The 27,829-nt window shown below is 39.6% G+C and overlaps 2 protein-coding genes across 4 annotated transcripts; one reads left to right on the forward strand and one right to left on the reverse strand.

Annotated features, from left to right (window-relative positions):
• Positions 1 to 5,972: 5,972 nt before the first annotated feature.
• Positions 5,973 to 9,539, forward strand: LOC125893759 (myelin-associated glycoprotein-like). Of its 3 annotated transcripts, XM_049584656.1 has the most exons (9): positions 5,973 to 6,089; positions 6,230 to 6,290; positions 6,391 to 6,762; positions 6,890 to 6,922; positions 7,069 to 7,116; positions 7,243 to 7,348; positions 7,810 to 7,884; positions 7,995 to 8,076; positions 8,174 to 9,539. In XM_049584656.1, exons 2-9 carry the CDS (start codon positions 6,230 to 6,232, stop codon positions 8,246 to 8,248), a joined length of 852 nt encoding a protein of 283 aa, XP_049440613.1. In that variant the 5' UTR covers positions 5,973 to 6,089; the 3' UTR covers positions 8,249 to 9,539. The 3 variants fall into 3 exon arrangements, with proteins under 3 accessions (XP_049440613.1, XP_049440612.1, XP_049440614.1); XM_049584655.1 differs by lacking the exon at positions 5,973 to 6,089 and having other exon boundaries at positions 6,096 to 6,290; XM_049584657.1 differs by lacking the exon at positions 5,973 to 6,089 and having other exon boundaries at positions 6,096 to 6,290; positions 6,660 to 6,762.
• A 6,882-nt stretch (positions 9,540 to 16,421) lies between these two features.
• LOC125893743 (myelin-associated glycoprotein-like) lies at positions 16,422 to 26,158 on the reverse strand. The gene is made up of 10 exons (XM_049584626.1): positions 25,950 to 26,158; positions 21,711 to 21,780; positions 21,138 to 21,500; positions 19,616 to 19,906; positions 19,009 to 19,260; positions 18,643 to 18,903; positions 18,431 to 18,521; positions 16,976 to 17,068; positions 16,789 to 16,861; positions 16,422 to 16,708 (listed from the first exon to the last, which is right to left on the reverse strand). The coding sequence occupies exons 2-10, from the start codon at positions 21,757 to 21,759 to the stop codon at positions 16,673 to 16,675; spliced, it is 1,509 nt and encodes a 502-aa protein (XP_049440583.1). The 5' UTR covers positions 21,760 to 21,780; positions 25,950 to 26,158; the 3' UTR covers positions 16,422 to 16,672.
• Between the last annotated feature and the right edge of the window lie 1,671 nt (positions 26,159 to 27,829).

Below are 27,829 nucleotides of genomic sequence, written 5' to 3' on the forward strand. Positions count from 1 at the left end.
AGAGACTGAAACAACCACAGAGAGACACAAAATGACTCTAAAGAGACACAAAACCAGCACAAGGAGACACAAAACAACCAAAAAGACACAAACTTTGGTCAAAGAGACTGAAACAACTACACAATGCAACCACAAGAAGACACAAAATGACTCTAAAGAGACACAAAACCAATACAAGGAGACTCAAAATGACTGAAAAGCAACAGAAAAAGACACAAAATGAACACAAAAAGACACACATTTTGCTCAAAGAGACTGAAACAACCACGGAGAGAGACAAAATGACTCTAAAGAGACACAAAACCAGCACAAGGAGACACAAAACAACCAAAAAGACACAAACTTTGGTCAAAGAGACTGAAACAGCTATGCAAAACAATGAGAAGAAGACACAAAATGACTCTAAAGAGACACAAAACCAGCACAAGGAGACTCAAAATGACTGAAAAGCAACAGAAAAAGACACAAAATCAACTACAAAAAGACACAAAACAACCACAAGGAGACACAAAATGACTATAAAGAGACACAAAACCTCATAACGACTCCAAAGTGATGCAAAAGCACCACAAACTCTGTGTCATGCTCCTGTGTAGGAGAGGTGGTGGGGCCTTTTGCACGTTTGGCCCTGGGGGCTGTTGTCTCATCATCCACATCCACCCATGTTTATTTCCAGTAGAATTCAACATGGGAAGTGACAAAGTTTGCCTGCTTGCTTTTGCTAGTGGGACAAAACAAGAAACCCAAGAACAGCCAAATGATAAGTTAAAGAAAGTGATCTCATAATTGTGGGGTACAATGTGATATGTGGGGGACAATAAAGCAGCTCCTCCTAAAGCAGCAACGCAATAGGTTAAATAATATATCTAAATGTGCAGTGAAGGTCTAATGATGGTTTTATTTACAGAAAACAACAAAAACACTGACCTCACTGAGTTTTTAACCTGAGATAGCTGCTGTTGTCAGCTACCAACATACAGTCCATGATCTCTAATCTTAACGGCTGTCACAGCAGTGTCACTGTCAGCAGCAGGAGACACATTAACAACACTGTGTGAAAAGCTTTAAAAGATAAGCCCACATTGTTTCCAAGTCTATCTTATGACAGTCCTGTCATTGTGTACATTTAAAGAATTATTGATCTCTATAATCACTCCTCCTGTCTGTACTGGCTGCGGAGTCTTCCCTTTCTACTGTCCGAGTTTAAACTGAAGTGACGGGGGCAAAATCCAGTCAGAGCAAATATGCATTCTAAAGTTCATTTAAAGCTAATACGAGGCTTTAAGTCAAACGGGTATGTCTGTTTAACATGAAAATCCCTCCTTGTGCTTTTATACACTGCGTTTCTGCAGCAGAGGGATGGTAACACACAGAGGGAAACTGGTGCCAAAAAGACTGTAACTTTGAAAGATAAAATTTGAGGTGTCGCACTCAGACTGCTGAAACCTTTTAGTTACCTTTCTGGCCAATAGGAGAAACTGGTCATTATTTTATTCAATCTATATTTAATCAGGCAGTCTCACTGAGATTAAGGCCTCTTTTCAAAGAGAGGCTAGTGAACAAGACACATTTATAAGAACACAATCAGCAAAATTTTCTTAGAATTTCCCCTTAAAGTTAAGACTAAGTCCTTAAGATAAAAGTTCACAGAGCATCTTAGACCTTAAAATAGTGTAAGGAGCAGGGAGGAGGACTTCTAAGGGGCTTAAGAGTTTCTTAAGCACAGGAGTAAAATGGTGGAGACACAGAAAAGGTCGTAGAAATGTTCTCCAAATGCTGGATGACAGTGAGTAAATGAAATGCTACAGATTAGATCATGCAGGGATAATATGTGTGGCTGATGTCATTAGGGATCCACACACATTTCCCACCTAACACTAAACACCAGAAATAAAATGATGACAACACTGCAGCAGTGATGACTTGGGTCTGTCTCAACCTTCCATCAGTAGAGTGATCACTCTAACAATGACAACACTTTCACAGTCGGCAGTGCATTTCATTTCCACTGGGTGTCCACATGTTACAGGGTCATAAAAGGGCATGTCTGTGACAACCAATCACATCTGTTAAAAGAAGGTGTCATACCTAGCAACAGGTTCACTAAGGTAAATGTTTCTGTCTCGTCTTTGCTCATAGTTGCTCTGAGAACTTTCCTAAATCACTCCTAAGCTAGGACTCCTTACTTACTTAAATTTCTAGGCTAAGTTAGGAGATTCTCAAAATCTTACTATATAATGACGAAAACTCTGTGTGGGTGTGTCTGTTCCACGTTTTTCTCCTCACTGACTTGGTCAGTCCATGTGAAATTTGGCACAGTGGTAGAGGATCATGGGAGGATGCAAATGAAGCAATATTACATCAATTGGCCAAAGAGGGGCGCTATAGCAACTGATTGAAATTGCAAACTTTGAATGGGCATATCTCATGCCCCGTATGTCGTAGAGACATGAAACTTTGCACAGAGGTGCCTCTCCTCATGAAGAACCCATAACTTCCAGTTATAGAGATTTTCCGCCATTTTGAATTTTTTGAAAAACATTTAGAATCGATCTTCCTCGGAAGTTTGACCGATCTGCATGAAACTCGGTGAACATAATCTAGGGACCAATATCTAAAGTTCCCTCTTGGCAAAAGTTGGAAAACTTACTAAAACTGAGCCTCTATAAGGCAATGAATATTGCGGAGGGCGTGGCTCATCACATAAAGGTGTCTCAACATCTCAAGGGTTTCACCGATCACCACACAACTTTGTAGGCATATGACCACACATAATCTGAGGGGACCCCTCCATTATTGACCCCATCAAACAAAAAGGGGGCGCTAGAGAGCTAATTTCTTATCTAGGCCTAACCGCCATATCGATTTTTACTAAACTTGGTAGATATGTAGAACAGGACGCCTCAAGGTGACTGGAGAAATTTAACTCTAATTGGCAACTGGGTGGCGCTATAACAACAGAAAATGCTTAAAAATGGCTAAAATGTGACCGATCGCTGTGGCTCCCCCTGTGGCTGAATGTTTTTGGTTTTTTTTCTTCTAATTTTTGGTAAGACTAACTCATGGTATGGTATGCTGTACATAATCACGGAAACTGTCGGTGTGTCATTCTGTCAGTCAGTCATTCTGTCTGTCCCACGTTTTTCTACTCACTGACGTGGTCAGTCTATGTGAAACTGCACATAGGCATTGAGGATTGGCATAGGTAGAAGGTGACAAAGCTACCAATGGGTATGGAAAACTGAATACGGTCCCAGATAATAAAGCTTTAAAATATCCCAGGGGGATGTAAGACTCAAGTTTGAGGGCAGTTTGCAGTTCATGTTCATTTAATATCATGCATGTACCTGAAACAAGTTCTGCCAACATTAGTGAGTATATTGGACATTTAAGGTTAGGTAGATAACATGAATAACATGAGATGGTTTTTTCCTCTTGACTGTAAGGAAATCCATCGCCAACCTTGTGATACAGAGAACAGTGATGAGTTCAGAATTTTTTAATATTTGAGCCAAATGTTGAATATGAATCTTGAATGATGATCTGCTTTCAGGCCAAAGTATTTTTATGACTGAACAAAAGTAATATGGGTGCTATTTTAAGTTTAAATGGCAGTGTAGTCACTGTTGGAGGTGTAGAATACATGTACTCTGCTTTATCTGCATTTGAATTAGTCTGTGATTCAGACATACAAAGCTCAGCCCAAAGTTGGGGAAGGTTTCTTTCCCCCATTTGTGGGAGCTATATGCACTGATTTCCAAGCCGTGAGATAACAGAAAGCCTAAAAAAGCTATCATTTGGGAAAACATGATAGTTGCCAAGGAGAAAATTCATCCTGCAGAAACTACATCCTATTTTGTATCTATTTATTCTCCATCTGTCTCCATTATTCTGAAATAAAGTAGGGTAGGAGTTTGGTGTAAATGGCATTACTAATCTTAAAACTTATTTTTGTTATCCTATGCTGGAATAGATTTCACAGAATTAATGTTAAACTGACATGTCTGGTACCTTTAAATCCATGAAACAATAGCCTGGACCGGTCCAACTGTAAATTAAGGATCCCCAACAATGCCAAATAAATGTGGTCTTCAGTATTCAAATACTCTAAAGTGAATATACAGCCAACAGAAGGACATTTACCCTCCTGAGACCCTGCGTCCTCATATGAGGACATTACATTTTGGGTGTACTGGACCTTATACTTCATTCTGCTTGACCTGGACCTGCTGTCTACCCTGGAAATCCAGAGTTCTCGTGTGAGCACAATTTGAATTTGCTCAGCGAGTCACTCTGGCAATCAGTAATGATGCTCATTATCTATGCCCATGAAACCGAGCTGCACCAATCACATCGGTGTACCTGACATAGGCGGGCCAGAGGTGAGCTAAACAGATGACGATAGCGCTGCGACGACGAAGTCCGGAATCAGTCAGTAAACATTGCAAGATGGCTACGGATGAACACCAGTTGTTTGAAACGGCTTTGGCCGCTACAATGAACGAGTTAGACTTGGCTTTTTCTCTAAAAGAGGAACAGAAGACGGCACTCGAGTCTTTCCTTTGCAAGAAAGGCGTTTTTGCTGTTTTGCCGACCAGATACAGCAAGAGTCTAATCTACCAGTTAGCTCCACTGGTAGCTAAACTCTGGACACGTCACCCCGTGAATTGTTCTGATTGGTCCTAGTGTTATCCAATTGCATGCAGTGATATTTACAGATCCATGCTTGGTGCCGCCCCTCGAGTTGGGCCATTTTCATTAGTCATGGCCAGACCCCGCATCTTTCTAGATTTGGGTCTGGATTTCCAGGCTACCTGTTGTCCTTGTTCATGGACACTTTTTTGTGCCATCTAGTGGTAGTAAGAGCACAATACACTAATCCATGTAAAAACAAGATGGCAACCATTTCTGCCAAGTCAGTCTGCAGCCGGTCCCAACACAGAAGTGGACAAGGTCCAAAACCTGATCAGATTTAGTAGTAGTTTGATATGCCGTACAAACTTTACTAATTTTAGCAACAGAAACAAGCTAGGACACTGTTAATTAGGAAGTAGTTTGAGGACATTAGGACTTTATTATCAGCTCGCTGAATGTTTCATTTTTTATACTTATCCAGTCCTACTAATCCCAAATACCTAGGAGAAATGAAAAATGCATACCAAACAAAAGTTTGGGTCTCAGGAGATTATTCAGTTATATATTAGATTTCTTTCTCATGACCGCTTTTAGAAGGTCTTAGACTCGTCTCAGATGCAACCACTTTTTTTTATCCGGTCTTGTCTCAATCTAAGACAAAGAGGACTCTGGATTTTATTTCAGTACCGATCAAGACCGCAACTGAAGGGATATTTCCAAATTACCTGTGTTTCGGAAGTATGGTTAAGGTGATTTCAACTCCTTAGTGTTTGTATTTGTTTTTTAATACAAATCAATGGTGATTATTGTGATGTGAATGTTTTAGATCAATTTGAGGAGTGTCTATTTGCATTGTCCTCATTTTATTTTAAGTGTATCATGCAGTGTGGGAACTTGCGCTGGTCTTGTCTTGGTCCTAAAATACTCTGGTCTCATTTTCGGTGGTCTGGACTACAATACTGGTGAATGACATAGGTTTAGGCCTTTTGGGAAAATACTTAGGGGTGGAGCCTCATAAGTACCCCCACAGCAAGCAGCGAATGGGCAATGAATCGATACACCTACACCTAGACTTCCTTAGTATCTTCACACTTCTGAGTTGTTATTTTGAGTGTAAAAAAAAATGTTGGCGAGTCAGAGAGATGTAAGAATATACTTAAACGTCAAGTTAATATCCTTGCACATATTTACTGTATATAGCATTTGTATTTTCAAATGATATGACAACTGTTGCAGTTTACTCCCTGAAGATTGTTGATGTGTATATGTGCAATATTTTCCCTGAACTTCAGTGACAAGTACTATGGTCAGTGTGCATTTTTGAACCAGCTTCCTTTTTTTCAAGTCACACTGCAACAGGAAACACACCCAACAATTTCACATCATCGTCAAGATCTAATACACACTGACAAAGCACAACAAACCTCCACAGCCTCTTCTGGGTCGCTCTCACAGTGAGTATTTACTTAACGCAGGAAACAGGCAGTTTAACTCCAGAGCTTTGTAGCATGTAGGCTACCAGAGATACTTCTGTAAACCTGAGTTCACTCACTGAGTTCAGGATTATAACCTCAGGATGTCTTTCTTGGATCAGATGAAGCTGCCGGGCCTGATAAATCTTGGTCTCATATTCATCATGGCCTCTACTTCAAAAGGTGGGTGACATTTTAAGTTGTTGTGTTTGTTTTCAATTTGAAGTATGAAGTATGAAGTGCACATTGATGAATATAAATTCTGGTTTGGTTTTGAACACAGGTGAAGACTGGTGTGTTAACGTAACTAGAAGGATTAATGCAACACTGGGCGAAAACGTGACAATACCATGTACATTTACCTATCCGACTAAATTCCACACCAAAGACGTTAAAGTTTGCTGGAAAATGAATGTGAAAAGTCGCATTAAAATCCAGGACAAAGACAATCGTGCATTCATTTTTCACCCGAATGACTCATATGTAATTGAGGAGTATAGAGGAAGGACCAAGCTCATTGGAAATAAAACTGCAGGTTACTGCTCCCTCCAGATCTTAAACATCACGAAAAATGTACCAAAAATCTACCTGAGAGTTTTTGGAAATCCGCAAAATTGGAGCTTCATCAAAGAATCTGTCTCCATTTTTGTACCCAGTAAGAATTTCATTAAATTTTTTTAATCACAATTCAATTTTTTTTAAGAATTTAAATAATATATATTTTATATCTTGATTTATATGAGCCTGAAATTAAATGAATGCCTCACATGTTTCTCCCACAGGTCCAGGTGTTACATCATCCACTTCCATGCCAGGTGACCTCTCTGGTTTTATCATCTCATTCACAGTTCTTTCATTTTTTTTCTGTACTCCTCAATTTGCTTATAGACCTTATATTATTTTAACAGCTATAACAAAAAGGGTAAAATGTAACTCTCATGAAGACTAATTTGTTTTTTAGATATTAAGGATGCAACCATATCACAATCGATACCCACCTCTCAAACAGGTAAGCTTACACAGTTTGCTTCTCAGGACAGTTTCAGTATTGAACATTTAATACGTCAAAATCTGTAATGAAGTTTCCGCTATCATAAAAGATTACTGCTCACAGCAATCGCACTTTTCTCCACAGTCACTTGGCAGACAGAATCAAAGTATACGGCCATCTTTGTACCAGTTACTGCGATTCTGGTCATTCTTTTTGTCACCGGAATCGTCTTTTACAGAAGACACAAAAGGTAACATCACTTTTAGCTTGTATGTAAACTGAGTGTTTGTTTCTTGTGACTCTCGTGATTTTCGTGTGTAATCAATGTGCAGACATTATATAGTCCCCCTCCACTCAAACATGTGTTTCGGTTATTTTTAATTCACTTGGATATTTGACCGTCACTGTGAGAAGGAAAGTATGTGCAGGTTGACATTAGAGAATAAGAACGTTTCTCACCTTAACTCTGAGTTAAAGATGTGTACATATAAACTAGTTTGGAAACCAATTGTTTGATGTGGAAAATAAGTAAAATATGTAATTTAAATAACCTTTAATTAGGTATTTGTTTGTGGAAACCCATACCAGACAAAATCATCCAGTATTTCATGTGTCATATAACACGTCTGGAGGGGGTCTTTAAATATGTTTGTTTTAAATATCGTTTTTTAGACAGATGATACGCTGATATCCTTTAACCTGCTTTCACAGGTCACAATCTTTCACCAGGGAGGAGTCTGGATATTATGCAAATTTTAGCCAAGCATCATCAAACCAAGCAGAAAGGTTTGTTACGTGGCACAACTGTGAGAAGAAATGATCCTTTTTGTCACTGTGTATGTGAGAGGTATGTGCAAGAAGCAAAGAGTCCACACAGGTCTGCTTTGTCTTTTCAGAGAAGCATCTTGCAACAAACAAGAGAACAAGAAACTTCCTGAAGTGAAGGCTGTTGATGAACCTATCTACATCAACACTGAGGTACAGTGATCCCACTCAGTTGGGTTTAATCTAAAAAGAAGTAACAAATAAAACTCAGAGGGATACTTTTAATTAAACCCAACTTCTGTCTCTGCAGGCCCCTCTCGGTCAGATGGATCAGAGTATGGATGACATGGATAATGTATATGCAAATGTGGATTATACAAAATAGCAGAGAAGCTGCATCTCGCAAATCTGTTTGGACTTGAACTTGTCTCTTTCAGGAGGAACAGGGAACTTTTACCTGTTGGTTTTTTAGGGACCATTTTCCATGGCTTTAGGCCAGTGATGCTCACCTTACGGCCCCCAGGAAAATATGGCCCGCAGTAGGGTGCTGGGTGGCCCGCTGACCATTTTCTAATTTAGATTAATAATAAATTGATTCACACTGGTATGTTTTTTTGTGCTTTGAATGTAAATAAGTTGCCAGAGTGCATAAAAAGCATCAAATTAGAGCTTGAGAGAAACATGCCAGGTGTTTCTGCTAAGCTCCGAACCTCCTCAAATCCTACACACGTTCTACTTACACATGACCGGTCCATGGCTGCTGTAACTGGCCCCTGGCCTCCTGTAACTTTGCAAAAGTGACCCCCAGGTAAGGCAAGTTAAGTATCCCTGCCTTCGGTTATTTGGCGTCACAAATCAACATATCCTCATGCAACAGTTTGGATGATATCTTACAAAAAGACCTTATAGACTTACAATAAAGTTACATACTTAATGTAAAGTCACAGAAGTTCATTTTAGTAAAGGTTACATGGTGACTATGCACATTAGAATAACTTGCTTTCGCTTAGTTTCACACAGTTTACACTGAAGGAAAGTCCTGTGTTGGGTTAGTGTTAGGGTTAGGTTCCTTAAGGGAAAGTCCTGTGTTGGTCGACCCATCCTCCACCCCTGCCTGCCTCCTTACACACACTTTCATTCTCAACTTCCCTCTTTACTCCCATCAATGCATTAGTCATGTGATCACAGCCTTCCCACTTACATTGGTTATAGATCACAGGTTCATGCTTACATAGGTTACATATGAACTGTGGTGCATTACTTTTTGTGGGTATACATTTGGACAGTGCATGAGAACAGCCTGTAAAAGCAGCAGCTATTTATTTGTATAATTGTATATTACATTATTATAAGTTGTGTATCTGGCTATAGTAATACACTGATAGTGTACAGTTTATAATTGCTCAGAACCAGGGCTTTAAATGTGTGTGGTAATACATAATTATTCACTTGTACCACTGTGCTCTCTGTAAAACTGTGCACAGCTGCACAGCTGAATAACTTCACTTGTGTTTTTCCTTGTCTTTCTCAACATATTTGCCAATTTACTTCCTGTGCCATCTGTGCTGGAGCTGAAACTTCTGTTTTCTTTTCTGATTCAATCTCCTGTTTAGAGATTGAGTTATTACCCACAATGTGACATTTAGGACTGTACCAAACAATAAAGACTTAAAGGTGAATGCTAGTCCACAGTGATCTTCATTGTCTACTCTTCTTCCACGGAACTGCAGCAGTGTATAAAACTGAACCAATCAAGAGCAGCCAACTGGGTGAACGCCTATGGTGAAGTTAGTGGAAGTTAGTGAGGCTGAAAATGTTGCCCCGTCTTGTGTTTCTGCTTAATTTTGTTGAGCAACAGTTACACCCTGATAAGGCTTTGCTGAGGAGTGAGACTTTCTTGAATTGGGTTGTATCATCATCATAGCTGAGTGTTTGGTGTCCTCCCAGGGTTTGTTTCTCAGACTATTTCCATCAGTTTTTCATGCATCTCTATACAGAAATTTAACTTACATGACAGACCATGCAAATGCTGATTCCATTCTCTATACATTAAGGCCCAGACACACCAAAGCGACATCAAAGAACTAGTGGCGACAAAGGCCGACTGTTGTACCTACACCTCGACATCGCCTGGGTCTTTGCCAAAAAGTTGCACTGAACACACTGCAATGATTATAACCAACAGCCAAGTAGCACATACATCCTGTGCCTGCATGAGAGGACATAACCCACCATACCAGCAGACAGCGGTAGTCTGTATTCGTCATTAAAAAAGGGAAAGTGGAAGACTGACAGGATGGATTCAAGACGCTAGTTAGCCAGTTAGCACATTAATAACCCAACCCGATGCTGAAAGAACATATTACATTTACTGTGTGCCACTGAACAACACAAACAATTCCGAAATATTTATGTTAAAGAACTAAATGGTTAAAAAACAATCTTACCTAATATAATGATCTCATCCCCTCATGACATTAACTGTTTTTTGCGTCAACATGCTGAACCAGCTTAAACAAAAAAGCTGACAAGGGCCGACTCGTGCCAGTGGTGCAGGACACACCACAAAAACTTGGGCGACAGACGCTCACCAACGGCCAGACATTGACCAATGGCTCTCGGCTTGGTGTTTCAGGGCTCTTACACGACATTCAATAACGCAGAATTTTTTCATCAAATAGATTTTTTTTGTTCAGTTCACAGACTTACGAGAATGGCACTGCAGTATTACATTAAAAGCTATTTAAATCCATAACATACCACTTCTTCTTTATGAGGTTTGACCTCATTTGTCTGCTCATCACATGACCCTTCAAAATGTGCCTAAACAGCAAAGCTGTGAAATTTAGGAATAGCTTTTTCCCCAGTTTTGATTTCTTCAGAAGGAAATGTGGTTATGGTTGTATTTCCCTTTAAAAAATCCCAGACTGATAAAAAGCTAAATTTACATGTGGTGGTTAAAAATATATCTTGTAAATCATTTCTCCTCCTATATAAGTTTTGTCTCTTACAGACTGGATGGCCTTTAGATGGTCTTTAAACACAACGGCCCTTTGTTGATTCATCTTTTTCATTTAACTCTCGTCTGTGCATTACTGGAACTCAGTGTTGTGTATTTCTCTCTGTCGTCATTTGCTGGTGAAAAAGAAGTTAAACAGAAGTCAAAGAGGTGACAAACAACACGAAAGTAACCACATATTGCAACAAAATCTGTCTCCTAGACTTCTGCTGTAGCTGTTTAAGTGTTGTCTGACATTATGTGCTCAATAAAGCTAGAGTATAAAGATGACATCCAAAGACAGGCACAACTCTCAAAAGCACTGTAAGCAAAAGTGTATTCAAACAGCCATTAAAAGGATTCAGAGGTGAGTGAACTATTGCTATATGTGCAAAATTACAAAAGAAATGCAGTTTCACATGTTTTTCCTCGCCCTTTTCACACTTTAAATTTCTCTTCCTCATCAGTGATGAAGCTCGGGCTTTGGTTTCCTTCTCTGTTGTTACATGGTGAGTCTTAAACTAAAAAACCATTATATAAAATACTTCATGTTACATGTAATGATAAATGAATGTTTATTCTTGTTTTCAGTGATGATGTCCAGTCTTCTCGTGGCCAATGGACTGCAAACATACTGGCAAAAAATCTTGTCCTGCAGGGCTCCTGTGTGGTTATTCCCTGCACCTACACTTATCCAGAGCTCACTATCTCTAGGTGTCATTGTCTGGGTTGGTCCAATGAGTCATCAGCTGATTCACAATCAGCCAACAACATCTCACTGCTCCTTTTTGTAAATATAGTTCTTTCTTGCTGCCATCATGCAAGCCCTCCACCTCCCCATCGCCACCTAAGTCTTTACTGATTCATCAACCTCATCTGCCTCAGCAGTCAGCGGCCACCACCACCACCAGTGTCTGGACTCCATGGGGGGATTTATCCTGTTGCCGCTCAGATGTCCCTCTATCACAAAATATCTCCCTCTGGTGTCCAAAGTGCCAGAGATTTCTGTTAAATCTTAACCAGCACAAATCATCTGTTAATCTGTACGCTCATATTCCGAATTTAGTACTTTATTCTTCTGTCTCTCCTCATTGAAAGGCGCGATTCTGCAAATGCACCATGATGCTGGATGGCGTCAGGACGTTGCATTTTGGCGTCCCTTTCTACTTCAGAATCGAGTTGCTGCAATACAAAAGCTCCTCCTACAAAAAAATGAAGTGGCCACTGATATTATGCGTGTGTATTTTACATGTCAAAATATAATTTTTGAGGCAAAATCATCATATTATGAGTTATGTTGGGATTATATGTGAACTCTGTCTGTGGAGGTGAATGATAAAGTAACAGCCTCCTGCCAATAAATCCCCCTCACTTATCCTGAAATCATCACCCGCAGATTAAAGAGGCTGAATGCGTGGATGTGGGAAACAGAGTCAACCCTGACCTCTACCTCTCGACAGATCAGCTTCAACAAGCCTTTGAACTGCACAGTGTGGTACAGAGGAAGGAAGCGGGCGGTGAGCTCCACGATTCTCTGAATATGACGTGAGCGCATGTGCATGACCTGAACATCACCTTTCACTCTGCATGGTGAACGATTTCATGTGTCAAGATGCTTCAGATCTGCAAAAAATGCCGAGGAGGTTAACAAAACACTTCAAGAATAGCTGATGCAGGTTTATGAATGGATTTCTGAAAAAAAGTTGAATATCTCAAAACCAAAGGATAGGTTTGATATTTGACTCCAGGCATGCTTTAAGGGCACGTCAAGAGCTGTGCATCTCTTTGCATGGTGTGGCTTTTGAGCAGGTTAAAGAGGCAAAATTTTGGGGTGTCACACTTGAGGGAACACTTTCATGGTCAGCTCACATTAATAACGTGGTTGCCAAAATGAGTAGAGGCATTTCAGTTATCAGGAAGTGTGCTTACTTGTTAACACAGATGACAGTTAAACAAGTCGTACAGTCTTTAGCCTCATCACACCTGGACTACTGTTCAGCAATCTGGGCTGGTGACTCAAAACAAGACCTTAATAAAATTAAGCTCTTTCAAAACAAAGCTGCTATGAGGAACAGCGTAGATGAGGGTGGAGGACAGACTGGCATACAGCCTGATTCAGCAGACAAGAAACATCTGTGCCTTAAGAAAACCTACACACCTATACTCACAGCTAACACACACTGTTGATAGACACCATCATGAAACCAGACATGCCTGCATGAGAAGCTTTATGCTACGCTTACCGGAGACCAGTGCATTAAAGAAAACTACAATGTACAGAGCCATGTCGATTTGGAATAAACTACCACTATACTTCACCCAGGTTACTAGTAGGATTACTTTTAAAAAGAAACTAATAACGGCGATTATCAAAACAGAAGTCTGTTTTACCAGCATATGATGTAATGTTTATGAAGGCTATGTGTATTTGTGGCGCTCATTTGGGAGATGCCTCAGTGTACAACCACATATAGTTCATGCAAACTATGAGCCTGGGTTATGGGCTCTGTTGGTTTGCTTTTGTGATCTACTGATGTAATGACACTGTAAATGTAAGATAACTACTTGTTATCTCACTTGTTTGGGTTTTATTTAAATTTGTCGATGTTGTAAATTGTCTACGATTTAACATTTTGTCTTGTTTTCTGTTGTTTTCAACAGGAAGAGTTGTCGTTACTGCGGTAACAACTAATGGGGATCCTGAATAAAGTATAAAGAATAAAGACAATCAATTTCTGGTGTGTGCAAGACTTCAGTCGATATGATTCATTGTGTCTGATTAACATTAAATACAATTTCAATGTAAAAACAAGAGAGTAAGATGGGAAAAGATGTCGGTCCTCAAGAGCATGCATGGTGCACATTTGTTATTCATATGTTTTTTCAACTGTTTACAATTGTTCATAGAATTAAATATTTAAAAGTTATTTAAATATAAACTATATTAAATATCAAGGCACCTATGAGATTGAACTTCCCAAGGAGTTCAAGATAACAAATGAACAATATCTGATTCCTTCAACATTTCTACATTATAAAGAAAATTGCAGGTTACTCTTATTACAAATATTTTCTTAATATGATGATTTTTTACGATGATTTTTTTAAGCTAATGAATGCTAAATTAGCTGTTAGCACGCAAGTTTCATTCTGTTTGTGTTGCTAAATCATTTTCACACAGCAATATAAGTCAGAGCGCATAAAAACGGCAGGTGCAGGGGAAAGATGCCTCGACTATAATGAACTATATGCTACAGAAATTTAACGATAATCACATTTTTATCAATATTACAAAGGTGTTTGGGCTGTTATCCGAGGAATTCTCTATCTACCAAAGTGAATTTGGGTTTACAGTTCATTTTCATTTGAGGTCTGAGGCTTGTACCGGTGTGGGAGGATGCTGGTGTCTATAATGTGAGATCACTTCAGCTAAGATGGTGACCAGCTTCCCCTTTGACTTCCTGTCAAGTTATCATTAACACACTTTCAAGCCACACAAGGGTTTTTCCACACTGACCTGGGCATGCACAAATTATTCTCACTTTGTCAGTGGTTTTAGTTGATTAATGAGTGAAAACAGTCAGCCAGGCTGCATGTATTTACACATAAGTACACATAAGTGAGGACCATCCTTTTCAAATTCTGTTTGTGTCCCGTCCACTTTCAAAAATGTAATACACTACAGCAGGGCTATTCAAGTACAAATTCAATTGGGCCGAATTTTGAAACCAGAAAATGTCGATGCGCCAGACATTTTCAGCAATGAGCAACCTGTTGAAAACTTTTTTTAGCTTTTGGTAATGATGCATTTTTAACAAATGCAAATTGAATTAGTAGAAATAGCAATATGTGTTGTGTCACATTTAGAATAAAAACATTATATGTATTTAGTCACATATCAAACTGCAGAAACAGAATAAAAAAGAGGACCATGGCCTCTTTACTGTTGACTGACTTCACTTTGCCGTGTGTGTGTGTGTGTGTGTGTGTGTGTGTGTGTGTGTGTGTGTGTGTGTGTGTGTGTGTGCCGAGAACAGGAGAGAGAGGCTGCAGCGTGATGATAAATGAAACCATAACTTTAAAAAGTACTGATGAAAGAACTGGTAACATCAGAGCCTATTAATACTATGGTCTTTATAAATGTTGCCACGGCCCGCTTCCCACCTGTAGCTGGGCTATGAATAGGTCTGCACTACAGTTTGGTCAGCCGTCAGATTCTGTGTGAATATCTGAGGAGTAGCATATTATAGTTAGTACTATTCTGACAAACTTCTGAATGATGATGATCATTTAGCATAAATTCCCAGAACAACATTCAACCCTGGCCATTTTCCTCTCTCTGCTGCTACCCTGAATGTCTGTGTCTGACCTTTTCTGCTCCACCCAGGAACACTGTAGTGGGAGGAAAATTAGGACTAATTACCCAGGGCCCCAGTGGCTCTTGAAAAGCCTGGAATGAAAAGTTTGATTTTGTTTGCAATTTTTTTTTTTTTTTTTTAAGTAATTTGTGTTGTAAATTAAATAAAATTGGGTCAATAAATCAGTTAAAGACTGAACTTTCTATTTAAAAAATAGCGTAAGCTCTCTGAGGCCACTTTCAAACATTAAGTGAGCAAAACGGTTTAGTCCACCCCTGCACTTGGATTCATCTCTAAATGCAACTGGAGCTGAGTGGGTGACACCTTATAGGTAGAACAGATAGATAAGGTTTGTTGTCTGTCCCAACAGACTTCTTAAAGGCCTGTTAAAACAGCAGCTGATAAAAGCAGGTTAAAGTGCAGAGTGAATGCAGAGGGAATGAAGGATTTCTTGTAGATGTTTTCCGAGCCAGTGGGACTTTGTAGTGTCTGGCTGATGCCAGTAACTGGAAGGAGTGCTGCGTGGGGAGGGGGGGGATAAAGGTGGCTTTACGGATCACTGCGCGGTGACACAGTTGACATAGAGGAGCTGCTTATGCACAGGCATGGGCCCAGAATTTGGTGCTACATCCCTGGCTACACCTTTTTATTGGTTAGTATCTTTATCCATCTAATTTGTATTTAAATTCCACCTACACCACTCTTTCTGTCTTGATTTAATTTATTTCCTGCTTGACTTCTGACATTACATGACTGACCGATCCACTTGAAGGGGTTGGGTTGGGTGATGACGGACAAAACTCATGCCCCTCTCACATTACAGGGAGGCTACTGACATTTTGTGTCTCCCCCCATGTCTCAAACCAAAGACACACCCTTGCATATAGATACATTTACAGTAACAGCTTTCTTATACTCATCAAATCAGCTATGGCATTAAAAGTATCCCTCCCAAAATGCAAGTGTTCATACATGTTCAGTGCATATATTCAGTACATAAATAGGTCAACACGTACGCTGAATTTTACAATTTCCCTTATTCAGCAGGAAGTCAGCATTTCAAAACTGTTCTTATCTGTCACCCTGATAAAGCAATTGTTCCTGCTAAAGAGGAAATTCAATGGGTGTTACTTGTGCAGTACATTTTGACTACAGATGATGACTAATAAAGCAAGAATTATCAAACATATTTGCAAGAAAAGATTACAGTTTAATAGTGATTTGTCACAACACATAAGTTGCTGTTGATGAGAAAAAATAACATGAACAACTTTAAAAAAAAAAAAAAATATATATATATATATATATATGAATGACAGTAGACAGAAAAATAAGGCATATGTCATATATACAGAAATAGCATTACAATACTGTTTTTACAACTTTCTTGACCCACATCAGCTGGACATCACAAAGAGGGGCTGCAGCTGTCCCTTCTCTGAGTTGACTGACCTTACACGTTGGCGTATATTGCATCATCCCAGTCAGTCTGTAAAGAAAACAAGATTAACTCACTCTCTTCTCTCATGCATGGAAACAAGGAATGAATTACAAAAAGAATTAGCATACCTCCATGTTGCCATAAACATGATCATTGCCATAAAGTTCAGAGCAGTGCACATCATCATAGCTCTTCTCTTTTCTGAGGACAGAACGCAGAAAACCAACATGTTTTTTTTTACATATTTACCACACACAGGACAATACAAGGTTTGACACTGATATTTTGGTTTATACTGAGGTGAGTGACCCAAACCTTTTTGTTGCAGCATATTGAGGGAGCGCCAAATCTTTGTCTGCCTTCACAGAGCTCATGTGAGGTGTTGCTGCGACCTCAGATCTCCCCCTGCTGGCAGAATAATGGTTTTTAATTTATGAACCTGGAAAAAAATCTATTGATACTTTTCACCAGCACTGAACACAGGCTGTCATGCCCTGTAAGAATTTGCATCTGCACCATCTGCTCCACTCAAATACCTCTACATCACTGGTTCCTAATGTGGGGGTCCTGACCCTTACAGGGGTTGCCAAAGTTTCACACAGGGCGCGAGGCCTTCTTGATTTTAATGGGCGTAAGAAAACGTAAAAATAAATGAACAGCAGGCCTATGTGGTGGGGTGCTACTTTAATGCAGTGTGTTTCAGGAGGCAGGTTATCTTTTGTAGGTTTATCTGCTGCTTTGTTTTGCCGTTTTATACTTACAGTGCTGTTATTCAACCAACTGGGTTGTTTAATTGTGTTTGCAATTCTATTTGTACAAGTTCTTTTCTTTCAGTTAAGCCGAGTGCCTCCTAAAGGCATGTGAGTAAAAGCACCAGGACACAAGTGTAGATTGCACCATTTTGCTGTGACTATTGCTGCGATGCACCTGAGGTGAATAGGTGGTGGCACCCCGGGGCACTCCTCAGTGTAGTCTGACTCTCCACGAATGACCTCTGCTCACTTCCCATAATTTCGTTTAGTCTAATTTTGTGTTGGACTGGATGTAGTATCTAATTGTGGTTTCAGATTTTGGATAATAACTATTTTAAGCCACTTGTAATAAACAGTAATTTGATTCCCCCTTACTGGTATTTGTATTTATTGGACTATTACTGATTTTTTTTCTTTTTTCCAAGCAGCTCCAGTCCCTGTTTATTTGCACATTTTTTGCTAAAGTCAGTAAAATGTTTGGTTTATTCTGACTTCAGGAAAAGTATGCACTGAAAACCAAAGAGCGAATAGAACAATGGTCAAGAAAAAAAAAGAGGAAATCAAAAAAGAAGCCTTTTAAGTATGTGTGGTTGTTAAGAAATATAAAATCAGGAAAACTCATCTCTGACAATATTCACAGAAAATAATCTGCTAAAATTAATATTACTTGCTTATTTTACATAAACTTCCTGCAGGCAGGAATTTGGTTTAATTGCACCGTTTATCTTTTGTTCTGTACTGTTACTGTTACGCATTGAATATGTTATAAAATACCCATAAAATATGTCACTTAGTCAGGGGTCATCAGTTTGCCCAATGATAGAACAGGGTGTCCTGAAGGAAATGGGTTGGGGACCACTGCTCTTCTCTACACGCATGACTTTCTTTCTGATGTATGTTTGCAACTGTAAAAATGTCTTATCGCACTCAGATTTCAAAGCTATACTTCAAAAACACAACTCAAAAGAGAAACAATGGTTTTTGTGCTTTAAATGAAACATTTCCGACACCAGCTTACCATTTCTGAACAGCTTTCATCGTTATCAAAAGCATCACCAAAATCCCACCAGCTACAGCGGCGATGATGATGTAAAGATTCTGCATCTTACCTGTCCAAAGAGAAACCACGTAGTGTTATCTTTTAGAATTTCTCAATACAAAAATTCATGCCTTCAGTCGTCAGGTGTTTGTCACACACTCTAGAAATTCTAAAAGAAAAAACATCCTTACTGTTAACAGGTAGAGAGAGTGTGAGGGTGGCATTGCCCTGCGTGTTATTTGCCAGACAGTAGACAACCTCAGAGGATCCCAACTCTGCCTGCAGAGTCCCGATGGTAAGGGAGCCGTGTTTCTCCACCCTGATGCTCGGCAGGACTTTGTCAGAAAGCAAAAAATGAAGCATGCTGGGAGGCTTGGACTCTGCAATGCACACACACTTTACCATGTCTGCCTCTGAGGAGCAAGAGGAGGCTGCCCTGATCTCAGGGGCATCTGTAAGCACAAGATATGCAGTTATGACTTAGCCATGCTTCTATTATAAATGTTTACAGAGAAAATCTCTTCTTTATTGTTACATTTCTTTGATTGCTTACTTACACAACACATTGAGCTGCACAGGGCTTGATTTGCTTTGTCCGACTGTATTGACGGCAGTACAGTACAGGGCTCCTGTGTGTCTGGTGACATTTGACAGCATGTAGATGCTTCCTTGATGCAGCTGAGCACCAGTTTCATTGTGCCACAGATAGCTGCTGGCAGGAGGGTGGGCATCACAGGAGCATTTCAGCCGCACAGCTTCCCCCTCCTTTACATCGGTCTTGTGCTCAACCTCCACGTTCACTGGAGCGTCTGCATCGAAACATACAGTTCATGAGACCATGGTGGTGCAGATGACAGAATTTACTGTCCCTCATGCAGCCAGCTCATCCGAGATAAATGACAGTAGGAAACCGTGCAATGCTCTTTTTCCAGTGCAGATGAATACATGATGACTGTAAATTCCCCGACAGTGACTAATAAGCTACTATATTTTAATGTATGTGTGTTGGTAAGAGCTTCCACGTTTGGTAAAAAAAAAAACCTAAACACAGTATATGTAACATATGACACTAAACTGTTGGTCTGTCTTTTCATCTTTATTCTTTTTATTGGTGCTTTCTTGCACCAGGTTGTTCTAATTCTTTAAATTGCCAGATACACTTACGTTTTACTTTGAGGACCTTGGATGTTTTGTGGTGCTGCCCTCCCTTGTACGTTACCGTGCACTGTAAGGGCTTGTTGTGATCGGCCCTGGTAGGGTGAAAGGTCAGAGTAGACGTTGCTTTCCACTGGCTGGCATCCAGCTGCTGTGATTGGAAATGTTCCTCTCCAGGGTGACTCCAGGTGAAGACAGGAGGAGAGGTGGGGCAGGAGTGCGATACGGAGCAGGACGCAGTCACAATTTTACCCTCCACTGCCTCCTCTTTCACAGAGAAACTGATGGGCTTTGGTTCAGCTGTAAACCACAGATATGTTACATTTGTACATTTTACATATATTAAATATCATTGTTTCTAAACTGACGTCATTCTGATTACATGTATATGAGCTGACTTTGTCATCGGGAGGTGAAGGGGAGGGTGGAGGGCATGACTCTTAGATGAGAGGTGGTTACCAAACTGCAGACCACTGTTTGAGACCGACAAACAAAACAGGTGTTTTAAGTGAGACATCAGCAGCACTACCGATAGTGGGTGTTTTAAGTCAACACATGGTCTTATATTAACCATAACCAAATGGTTTTTGTGCCTAAACATAACCAGACGTTAACCGCAGCAATGTTGCAATGAATCATTTCACCGTATCAGCTACACAATAACTTATGATAACATATGTGTGGTTTGCAGAAAGGTACAATGCCAGCATTTATTCTTCTGGTTGGTCTTTTCAGACTCAAAATTACTTTTTGAAAAGTAATAAGATGATCAAAATACAAAACAGGAACTGACTACGAAGATATGTCGCAGAGGACTGTAGGGTAAAGGATAGAAAGAAAAATATTTCCCGTTTTTATTCAGGTGGTATTGATGCATGTGCTGTGTTGTTGCATTGTTATTTTTTTTTTTAACTTCATCTCATCTATTGCCTCCCCGATAAAATCATGCTCACATCACATTCATGGGTTTTTAGTCTGATTTCAAGTTTTAGATAAACATGTTGACTGAACTGATTCAGGCACAGGATTTAACATGCAGGACATCTCAAAATGGCACTTGGCCTCAATGTCAAACATTTGTGTAGAGAAATGAAACTGGGTGTCCACTGTGTTGTGATCAAAGTTATTTAAAGCGAGGGGAGGTTAACCAGTTACAATAGCACAAATAAGGAACTGGGAATCAGACAGTTCTTGACAACTGAAACTTAAATCACCATTTTTACCAACTCTGTTGTACTTTCAGAGTACTTTGTTGAAGTGACAACTTCATCATTTAAATACAAGACAACTGATATAAACTATTGAGGTGAACACCGCTCGTATCACAGTAAAGTGTTCTTTAGAGTCTCGGCCCTTTGTACAAATATAATATAAGATCTGAAGTAGAAAACATCAAGTCAATAACATGAGGAAAGTAATCACTGATTTTCTTGACTCCATGTTCAACAGCTACAACACTGGAATTAAAAAGAATTATGGGAAAATGCTGGCATTAACTATATCATCAAAGAAAGTTGTTCACGTTACTTACTCTTTATTGCAATGGAGACTGGCTTCTCCCTGTAGGAATACTTTTCATAGTCTCCTAATTCGATCCTGAAATAAAAAGGCCCTCGGTCACTTTGTTGAAGGGGATCAATCTTCAGCGAACAGCCCTTCTGTCTGACGTCTCCCAGCAGCTGTGTCCGATTCCGATACCGCTGCATCATTTTTGACTCGTTTGGGTGATAAATGAGCTGATGTGCCTCATCAGTCCACATCCCAGTGAATCCACTGATCTGCCTGTCTGCATTTGGGTAGTCAAATGAGCAGGGAATCTCCACACAGGATCCAAGGAGGCCTTCAACTGAGGACGGCACCGTGGCTGACCAAGACGAGGCTTCAGTTTGAGTAACTGTGGTAAAATGCAGAGGAATATGTGACTAAATGAAAGACAGACGAAGTAGAGGCAAGAAAGATGCATAAAATAAAACACAAATTCACCTAAAGATAAAATTCTTGGACTGAGCAAAAACAAAACAACACAACAAAAAGACAAACATCTGCCTGATTAGTTGTACTTCTTGTGAGCAGAAAAGATTAAAGAGGAGAGAATGCACCATACCTTTGCAGCAAAAGCACACAAAAAACAGAGCCCATGTCAAAGCGTGCATCTCGTCCTCTCAGGTTCAGACCTGCAAATGAAGTGACAGATATTTTCAGTCAGGTCAGGTGCCACTGTCATTTCCCTCTGGTGAGAGATGACTTGTCTAGTTTCCATTCCACTTTTAATACAGCATGCATACACTGCATTACACACAAAAACTGACTTTTGTCCCATCAGACCCATATTGGGGAAGTCCATTGTATTAATCATGGCTAATCTTTTTTTTAAGCATGTCTTGTGCTCTAAACTCTACTCACCTAAGCCATATATTTTTCAACTTTTAACCACTTTTAATAAGAGGTCTAATTGGCTCTTATTTTTTTTACATTTTGTTGTCAATCCTATTTCTGTTGTGCATCTGAGACCACAGCCCTCGGCTTTATCACTAGGTGTGCCATTCTGCTGCTCTCACTTCCTTGTTTGGATATTTGATTTATTTTGGTAATCATAACTTCTCCAATTTTATTTTTGTAAGATACGTTTCCCTCCTCGTGAGGCCAGGACTCTTTAAACTCATCGTTACTGACATTCCCCGTAACCTGGCCCTTCAATAATTAATTTAATATTGGGCATAATAATTATAATACTACTAATAATAATAAACGTTCACAGACTTTGCATCTCTCATAGCCTTGGGTAGAGAATCACATTTTGGTGGTTGAACAAAGCTGAGCTGCTGATTTTCTTCTTTGTCTGATAGTTTGCATCTTAAAAGGCAGCAGAGGATCTAAGAGGCTGTGAGGGATTGTAAAACAACAAAGAATTAGTAATGTAGGCAGGTCCCAAACCACTGAGAGCGTTGTAAACAACTAAAAGAACTATGAAATCAATCCTAAAAGACTCAGAGAGCGAGTGCAGGTTGGCTAAAACTGCGGTGATATGCTTCCTCTTTCTTGGTTTGGATAAAAGCATGGCAACAGTGAGTTCAGAAATAACTGTAGTTTATCAATAGATTGGTTTGGAAGAGAGCATTATGGTAGTTAGAGCTTGAAATAAATGCATGAACAAGTTTGTAGCCCCACTGACGGTGTGAGTAGGGTTGGTTGTCACACTTACTCTTGTGTGAATGCTCGTCATCAAAATATCTGTCAATGGTCATTCCTACATTAAAGGAAAGCTTAAGGTCTTTGCTTGAATGGATTATCCCTTTAGTGTTTGTAACTTATTGTAACAACAGGTTTTAATCATCAGAGACACCAACCCCATCGTGGGTCGGTTGTCCCTAAAGTTATCAATGTGATTTCAGGAAAAAAAAGTGTAACTTTTTAGTTTTTTAAGATAAAAACACCAAATAAGTTTTGAAATGAATCCCACCTTTATAATCAATCAGTGCCCCTTGTGTTTAAACCATGAGCTTGAACCTGGTGATTGTTTGTTTGAATTATCCTCTGTTATGAGAAGTAAAATAATGGAATTTAGAGCTCTGAAAAAATGCAGCCTTTATTAAAACCATTGTTTCATAACAATTCATACGGAATATAACATTAAATGAAACAGCAAGATTAGACAAGATTAATCTCCATCACAATATGACCAGGAACTTTTGTTAAAATGTCAAACAGCCTAGGTTGAAGTACGTAACAGTTCAGATACAACACTATTTTCTATTGAGGAACTAAAGCAACACACTCTCTCCCTAGCCCTTTTTAGATAGGAATTGTGCAAATTTGCAGGAAAGCCCAATCAGTCTTTTTTCAGCATTGGCAGTACAAAACCAAAATCAGGGAGTGCGGCAAAATGCCGCCTACCTACTTTTGTTCATACAGAATGTGCCTTTTTCGGGGCAATGGGGGGCGTGAGCAAGTAACAAAACGTGTGGATCAGCGTGTGACGTAAACAGTGACGTTAGAAGGAAGCCATGGCTAGTCAGGCGGCAATTCTCTCGTAAATCGGCCCATTCTTCATGCTTCACGGTTAATGGCCTCTTCGTTTGCGAGGGCAAGGAGGGCGTGCAATGTCTTGTCTCCCCAGTTGCTCATCTTTCCAGTGTCTGTCAGGTTTGTGTTTCCCTCTTGCTACTAGCTGCTCGCTAATTCCTGCTATCAGCTGTTTCCTGTTTATCCACCGCCAGTGGGTCGCACATGCTGCATCATCAACAGCTCCTCCCACAAGTCTTCAACAGCCCCTTCTGTTGCGGAAGGAAAATTGGGCGCCTTGAATCAACTTGCCAATCCGACTCTGTGTGTCTAAACGCTTGCAGCTGGCCGGCAAAACAAAACAGCCCAACATTCGCGGAAAATCTGGCAGTGTAAAAGGGGCTTCTCTCTCTCTCTCTCTCTCTCTCTCTCTCTCTCTCTCTCTGTGTATGTGTGTAGTCAAAAACACCTGAGCACATATGGACTACAACATGTTAGCCATGTAGACCGTCTTTCTGAAAAGTCACATTTTAAGCTAGCTACCACATGGCTTTAGCTTGCTCGCTTAATGTTGACCCAAATCAAACCTATTACTTTCGACTTTTTTTTTTTTGTTTGTTTGTTTTTGTTTTTTACAAGTGTCTGATTTTTCAATGACTAGTAACTTACAAGCTTTTAATACAAATACAAAAACAATACCAACGTGAAAAATTACTCTGACCCATAAAAATGACAAAACATCTCTCCACCTCAGTGTTTAGTGTGTTCCACAAAAGTACCACTGCAAAACTAAGCAGGATACCAACTGTTTGATATCGACACAATGTCACACAAGGGAGCCACAATAATGTGGCTGTAATAAGTACTGTGACAACCAGCCCCAGTCTCCCCTACTTAAAATACTGCTAATGGGCCATTTGTCTGTTGCAAGACGACTCTGAGTTCAATGAGAGGAGCTCCCTTTACTGATTGTTGAAACAGTGAGGCTGGAAATGGCTTAATTATGCATGATATTAATTCGCCTAACAGTGAGAATGTCACTTTTTAAAATAATGCGTGATGATAGACTAAAGTGGTTTCATTTTCTGATAAATTATGGTGTATTTTTTGCACGTGTGAGAATGTGTTTGTGCTTTCAGCTGAATAAAGACAACAAGACAAAAGCAGTGGCCAAACCTCAGAGGAGACCACAGAGCACTATGACTCATTTTTGCACTAAAATTAAATGAAGAGGCCAAAACCATTTGTTAGTTACAAACTGTGTCTGGTTCAGAAAAATGACTTCAAATTCTGTAATTATGGCAAACATAATAAAATAATGCATCTGTTTACATAATATCCCAGCCATTATTTATTGTTGAACCACTCTGATACCACTGTAGTTCTGCCTTTGGTTAAGATAGAGAATAAACTATCCACTCTGTGGAGATGTAAATCACCAATAACAGAGATCCAAATCTGTTCTGTTGTTTAAAACTGACCTATTGATTCCATTAGCTGCTTCTGTCCCCTGTGTGTTTTAATCTGATCTGCTCAGACTGTTTTAGTATGACTAATTATGGACACGTCTCAAGAACACCTACATTTAAAGAAGCACTGATCACTGAAACAGTGACGCTTAAAATGGCTTAATTGGGGCGTTGGTGGCTTGGTGGGTAGAGCAGGCGCCTCATGTACAAGGCTGTTACAGCAGCAATCTGGGTTCAAATCCAGCCTGTGGTCCTTAGCTGCATGTCATCCTCTCTCTCTCTCTCTCTCTCTCTCTCTCTCTCTCCCCTTACACGCTTATCTGTCCTGTCCATTAAAGGAAAAATGCCAGAAAAAAATATCTTAAGGGAAAAAAAAAATCTTAATTATGCACAAGAATAATTTGCCTAACAGTGGCAGAGTCGCTTTTTTTATATTACATGTTAGTGATAGACTATTTTGGAGACATTCTAATATATTATGTATCATTTGCACAGGCTGTGTGTAAATATGTTTGTTCTCTAAGTGACATGAAGAACCGTGGCTAAACCTCAGAGAAGACCACAGAGCACCATGACCCATTTTTGTACTAAAACTAAATGAAGAGGCCAAAACAGTGTCAGCTGAAAGGTTGAACACATTTATCCAACAAGCTTGCTTACATGTTAGTTGCAAACTATATTTGCATCAGAGAAAAGATCAAATATACCTTGACAATGTGTTAGGAATACAGCGTTATACAGTACATGGTGTACAAAGGAGAAACATTTCTTGAACAGCAAGTGCTGATTAAAAGTAATGACACGTTAACACCAAACCAAATGATACGTCTTTGTGGTTTATCTTCTAACAGGAAAAATAACCTTTAGTTTACCTTGACGTGTGTCTCACAGATGCAGAGCTGTCAAGACAGGATTTCCTTTGTTCTGTTCAGCATACAGCTACAACATGAGGTGATGCATGTGTGATCTGCTCTAAACTATGACAGCTGATATGCACCCAATCAGTTTGACCAATTCACACCCCCTGCAGAAAAAAAGAGTTTCACTTCACCCTCATTTCACACAAAATGGGCCTATCTCACTTTGAATGTACACTGATGCCTCACTTCCTGTTTCTGAGTTCACACCCACCGTCCTGAGGTGGCAATGGTCTTAGCAGAGGGAGTTTCTGTTGCAGTGCCATTGCAGGAGCTGTTTGCAGCTAGATTCAATTGTCCTCACTGAATTCAGTCCTTCATGGACCTTGATCTCCAACAAAAGCAGGGTTCAGCATTTCGCTCTTGTCTGGAGAAAAGCTGTCACCCTCTTGGACAGCTAGGTCCATGTAACGGATGCTGCGAGTGAGGCTGACCTTTTTCACAGATAGAATGTGCTTTCCTTTAACTCTCCAGAGATCCTCTTCACGTTGCGTCAAGATGTCCTCCAGCTTGACTGTGTCCTCTTTCGGGCGACCCCAGGACAGTTTCCTGGGAGTAGGAGTGATGAAGGTGCTGGATGCTGAGTTACCCATGACAGCAAATGTGCTTGAACTGGAACAATCTGTAAAGTGAAAAATATACCAGATGAAAGCAACACATTAAAGGAAAAACGCAATATTAAACTGTAGGATCCACACAAATAGTTTTTTACCTGGTAGCTGTAACAGGTCACAGTGTTGTCTCTCCTCGCCTCTGGTTTGTCTGCTGAAGATCTACCGTTGAATGAGAGGTGGTCAGGCTCCTTCATTTTTAAAGCCAATCCTGCAGCGCAGAACGAAGCCCTGACCTCGTCATCATCAAAGGAACAATTAACAGTCTCTGTCTGGATGAGATTAAACACAGTCGTTACAGTGTGAGCTAATCACTGCTGATGAATGGATCTTATAATCAATTTATGTTTATCAGTTAGTCAATCAATCGCCAGGAAGTTCCCACGACCACAAACACAGAAAGACGGTGTGCATTTCATCATGTTAAAAGTTGTATGTATTTATTGTAAACTTTGGTCTTAATCATCAGTGTTTCATCTTGATTTCTTCTGTTTTATCTCTGTGCTGTCGGTGTAATAAATATATTAAAAAGACATTGTCAGGGGTTCAGTGTATGGGATTAAAGAGAACTTTTGTGTCTGCTAATATCTGCAAAAAATACTCTAATGAAACAATTCTGTTTCAGAAATACGCTTCATTACACAGAAGGTATCTGAAACCTTTAAAGGGTGGAAGTAATTTAAACTAAGTGATAAAAGAGACGTAATGAAAATGCATGTGAATTGAAAAATAGAGTGGTAAACATGGATGTGAAAAATAGAGTGATAAATTATAATTGATCTGATTAATTTAAAGCTGATTTGATTAAACAGCTGTGATGAAAACATTTTTCACAACACAATGATGCCATTTATCATGACGCAAGGAAAGTGACCTCAAAGGTGGAAGTAACAAGAATAATTGGAAAAAATAGAGAAATCAAAATTCTTACGAATTAATAATGGAAGATTGTGAATTGAAGAATAGAGGGGTAAAAATGGAGGTGAAAGGAAAAATAGAGTGCTAAGTTATCAAGTGATTTGATTAATGAAAATAAGGTCTCAGTTCTTAGACCTAAGCGCGGCATTTGATATGACTGACCGAGACATCTTAATCAATCGTCTTGAAATGTTGGTCGGTCTTTCTGACTGTGTGTTAAACTGATTCAAAACATTAAAGGGAGGAATTGTTCCGCATGTCTGAGACACATGACCTCTGTTTTGGGGTTGCACAGGGGAGCTGCCT

The sequence above is a fragment of the Epinephelus fuscoguttatus genome, linkage group LG8, assembly GCF_011397635.1.
Source record: "Epinephelus fuscoguttatus linkage group LG8, E.fuscoguttatus.final_Chr_v1".
Lineage (NCBI taxonomy): Eukaryota > Metazoa > Chordata > Actinopteri > Perciformes > Serranidae > Epinephelus > Epinephelus fuscoguttatus.